General features: G+C 42.3%; 2 protein-coding genes across 2 annotated transcripts; one reads left to right on the forward strand and one right to left on the reverse strand.

The window, feature by feature from the left end:
- Positions 1 to 827: 827 nt before the first annotated feature.
- FOMMEDRAFT_169808 (uncharacterized protein) lies at positions 828 to 2,699 on the forward strand (the record flags this gene model as incomplete). Its single annotated transcript, XM_007268979.1, has 3 exons — positions 828 to 1,305; positions 1,357 to 1,705; positions 1,763 to 2,699. The coding sequence occupies 3 exons, from the start codon at positions 828 to 830 to the stop codon at positions 2,697 to 2,699; spliced, it is 1,764 nt and encodes a 587-aa protein (XP_007269041.1).
- A 679-nt stretch (positions 2,700 to 3,378) lies between these two features.
- Positions 3,379 to 4,016, reverse strand: FOMMEDRAFT_158927 (uncharacterized protein; the record flags this gene model as incomplete). Its single annotated transcript, XM_007268980.1, has 3 exons — positions 3,379 to 3,476; positions 3,536 to 3,647; positions 3,729 to 4,016. 3 exons carry the CDS (start codon positions 4,014 to 4,016, stop codon positions 3,379 to 3,381), a joined length of 498 nt encoding a protein of 165 aa, XP_007269042.1.
- Between the last annotated feature and the right edge of the window lie 353 nt (positions 4,017 to 4,369).

Below are 4,369 nucleotides of genomic sequence, written 5' to 3' on the forward strand. Positions count from 1 at the left end.
TAATATTAACTATTATACTAAAAGGCTAGTATAATTACTGATTAGTAATCCTTACTCTGTACTATATATAAGTACATGTTACTTTCCTTATAAAAAGTATATTTCTTCCTTATAAAGAGTATTTTCACATGTAGTAAGCTACTAAGCTTACATAAGAGTAGAAACTTCTGAGTTAGTTATAAACAGTTAACTGTGTAGTTAACTACATATTTGCAGAAGAGTAACTAAGATACTCCTAACAATAACTTAGCTAATTTCAAATATATAGTTTATATAATAAATTTAATAAAAATACAAATAATAAATATATTAGCTTGTGTAAAGTGTATACAAACTATAACTGTCAACATTCTAAGCTCTGATAAAGTAGAAGAAAAGCTATCCTGTCTTTAAATGTATATTACAAGTTCTGAGTCAGGTAAGTGGCTATCAATCTGAAGGATGAAATTGAAGGGTTATAACACATGGATTGGTAATAATAATTCAATTTATCATTGCTTTAACAGTAATAGTATTTATATCTCATTTTATACTACTGAATAACATGTAGTAATTATTTAAAGTTGTATAGAGACTTGTTCTGAATTAATTAAGGCATTTTTCTTCATTCAATCTTACTTGTACACATACAATTGGTAAATTTACTATATTAGGTGATTACATATACTGATTACATACTCTGCAGCACATTGTTCGCCGCAGAGGTTAACCGAACAGATGACTCTTACTTATCTCAACTTGCGGTTAACCTCGCGGATAACCCTTTTGGGAGGTTTCCGCTCCTACCCTGCTATCCATTACTGCCCAACAGTAACATCGTATTCGCAATGCCGAAGCGTAGGCAAACTATGACACGGACTCAGGTCACAAAAAACGGTGGTGTCGTGCTTACAGCAGGTAACAAAACGATGGAGGAGTCCTTAGTCGTCCTGTATAATGCTGTCTGGACGGATAAACCAAGGCCAGTTTTCTTCTGCGAGACAGTTGTTCGCGACGAAAGAGATTGTGTGTCAGCTGAAGTACCCAAGGAGGTCACAATTCTGAGTTGGCGGGTTGATGGAGCTCCACCGTTTGCCTTGGAAGTCGAGTTTGCAACAAAAGCAATAGTGATCAGACCTGAATATGAAAAAATACTCAGGGCAGTTTTCCATAAACTCAGTGCACGTGGAGGCAACGATTTTGGTTACCATGCAGTCGAATTTCCAGATCAATTTCCCCCATTCAACCCATTTGTAGACTTGAGCGTCAAAAAGGTCGAAGCTACCAAGTCACCCGGTGCTGTTATCACTGGAACTCCTGGTATCGGTAAGGTCGAGCCCGTTTTTGCACCTGCACCGTATTAATCACAGTATTTAGGCAAAAGCATGTTCTTGTTCTATGTTCTAGCATTACGCCTCATTGCACAGAAGACGACTGTCTTGCATTACGATGGAGTCCATTCTATTGTTTTCCATGAAAACGGTGTATTCAAACTCACGGATATAAGCCATGTTCTGAGGGATCTACCGTGGGACGCTTGGTTCCTGGTCGATAGCAATAAGGACGTCAAGGAAGTACCTACACAATTCATCAAAGCTTGCAGGACTTCACCTCGAGTCCTGCTTGTTGCAGCATCACCACGTGGAGATCGTCTCACGTTTTCGAAGGATATGGATATCTTAATTATGTGGATGGATCCATTTCATCTCTGGGAGCTTGTCGTCACGTAAGTTGCTCTTTTGCCATCAAAGAGTATGATGACAGAATGTAATGGCTTTTTCAGGAGCGTCTATCAATTTACAGTGGCAAAAGCCAGCGAGAAATGCTTGGAGCGGTTTTTCGACTTGTTTGGACCAATTGCTCGTGATGCGTTCAGATATGCTCGGGAGATACACGAATACGAAGTTGAGATCATGCAAGTTATCAACAACGCGAAGTTAGCCGATATTCAAACTGGTGTTGCCCAAGCGACCGCAGGCTACTTTGACATCGGCTTAAGTCATAAAGTGCTCATGGCTTTCCCTGTGGACGATGGGCGTACCAATTTTTCTGTTAAAATTCCAACACAGAAGCTTGCAGAATTGGTTGTCGGTGCTCTAATGAGGCACACGGAACAAGAAGCCAGGAGGATTTGCAGCCTATTCCTTCTGCACACTAGAACCAGGCCTGTTGCTGGCAGGCTTTTAGAGACACTTGCCCTGTTGACTCTTCCAAAGGGTGGCCAATGGTCAATGATGACGATGAGGAAGAACCAACCTGGACCAGCCAATACACATTGGGTAGTAGACTTTGCAAACCTCCAACCATGCGTACTTCGTATTGGGCATGCAGGCAATTTCCTGCAGATTCTTCAGGGAAACCCCGACCCACCTGTAGTGAATACTTTTCATCGCACGAATAGCGAGAGGCTCAAGATGGGCTCTAAACCAGTGCTGAAGACTGGCTTTTACGTACCAGACGCACAGAACTTGCCTACTATTGACGCGTATGCATATGATGAAGCAAAGCGTAAAATGACCCTCTTCCAAATCACGTGTGCCGACAAGCACGGACTTAGTCCTGTTGGCTTCGCCTGGATGGGAGTGGATTCTGCTGATCTGGTTGTTGTCACAAGTTTTGATGGCGGAAACGATGTATATTTGCCAAACAGTTATTCTAACAAGCTGGATAACGTTTTCCGCTTGGTGTTGTTTTCGGATCCGACTCGGAACTTTTTCTGACAATAGCGTCATCATGTTTGCATCCACTTTCAGAATAAAGTACATACATTGATTGGCTTTGCCCAAGCATGAACATAGCAATCTAGCAGGATCAATTTCACAATGTAACAACACTGCCTGCTTGAGTTAGAATGTTTGTACCAAAATATTCTACATTCAAATTCTCTTCCTTCTCCATCACGAGAAAATCTTCTGGCTTGTATTTGCTTATAATCAAGTATATTTTATAAATTTTCCAAAATTTGTCGAAGAGATTATAATGTACCTATGGGGTTTTCCAAGCTGAATATAAGATAATACAAGTTTGATAAGAGACAAAATCTATTATTAAACTTGTCAAGATTAACTAGACTTGTAAATCTTGCTAAGATACATAAGAGCTTATAATGTACCTCACAAAATAATAAGACTATACTAGTATTATTGTTTTATAGAACTATGATCAAGCAAATACTATGCAATAAAGCACTTATGTATAATCCAAAGTATTCAATTTATATTCCTTACTTTCTCCATCTTATAATATTTGAATAATATCTGTATTGCATTATATTTTAATTCTACCAGGATTACATGTTTTCTGCTCTAATAATCGGTAGCAATGAGGACCAAGAGTACGCATACCAATCGTGAAGAATCATGCGCAACAAGAAAACATCATGCGCAACTCCTTCTGCTGTCACAGCTCCGCTTCTTGCTGACGCTGCGCCTCGAGCACTCGCTTCTGCTCAGCAAACTCCTCCTCACGAGCGCGTTTTGTGGAGGCTGAGGCTGCACCTGTTAGACGAGTTTGGAGTGATTAACAAGTCATAATAAGAGAGAAAAGATGGACACACCGCAACGGCGTACAGCGAATGTGAGTGGTGCACCAAGGTTGAGATCCGGAGCGTTGGAGGAGCTGATTTGAGCTGCAGGTAAAGCCGTGTCTGTGCGCGCGCGTTGCATGCTCTAATTCCGTCTCGCAGTCGGAGGTGCAGTAAACTGAGTATTAGTTGTGGATGACTGCAGATGTGTATCTCTGGGACGTACCGGCTCGAAGGGAGAGAGTGAAGTGAACGGTGTGGACGGACTCGGCTCAGGAAGGGTGAGTGGTGGGCCACTGCTTCCGTTCGAAATGGAGTCGTGGACGGCACTGGGGAATGTAAATGCACGCGGTGTGGGACCATCGAGGGTGATGACGAGCATGGAATGGTGGGTGGGGAAGGAAAGTGCGCGCGGGGTGGGAGAGAGGATTGCGCCTTGGGAGTGGTTGCACAAAGACATTGTCGCGAGCGTGTGCTCGTCGATTGTTGCCTGCGCTGCAGAGCAGGAAGACATACGTGAATCGTTGAAGAAGTTGTGCAGCATTTGTCAACAATGCAGATGTGCGAATGCGAATGCATAAGAAAGGCGAATGTAAAAATGGGACGAGAGGGATGAGCAACTATTGTGCAAGTCAGTATGAAGTGGACTGGCTGCTCACACTTTATGTTGAAACTGGGAGGGGACATTGTAGTAGCTGGGTGGCATTGTGGGGCTCAGCACGAGTGAGTGGCAGAGGATTCGACTTAGAGAGATGGTGAAGGTTGGAGACAAGGAGTGATGAGAGCAAGTGCGTCATTATATGCGCTCTCGATCTTCAACACTTGATTACATAAGTCAGTGATCTTACTTATATTAGGCAACTTCAA

This window comes from Fomitiporia mediterranea (genome assembly GCF_000271605.1).
Source record: "Fomitiporia mediterranea MF3/22 unplaced genomic scaffold FOMMEscaffold_8, whole genome shotgun sequence".
NCBI lineage: Eukaryota > Fungi > Basidiomycota > Agaricomycetes > Hymenochaetales > Hymenochaetaceae > Fomitiporia > Fomitiporia mediterranea.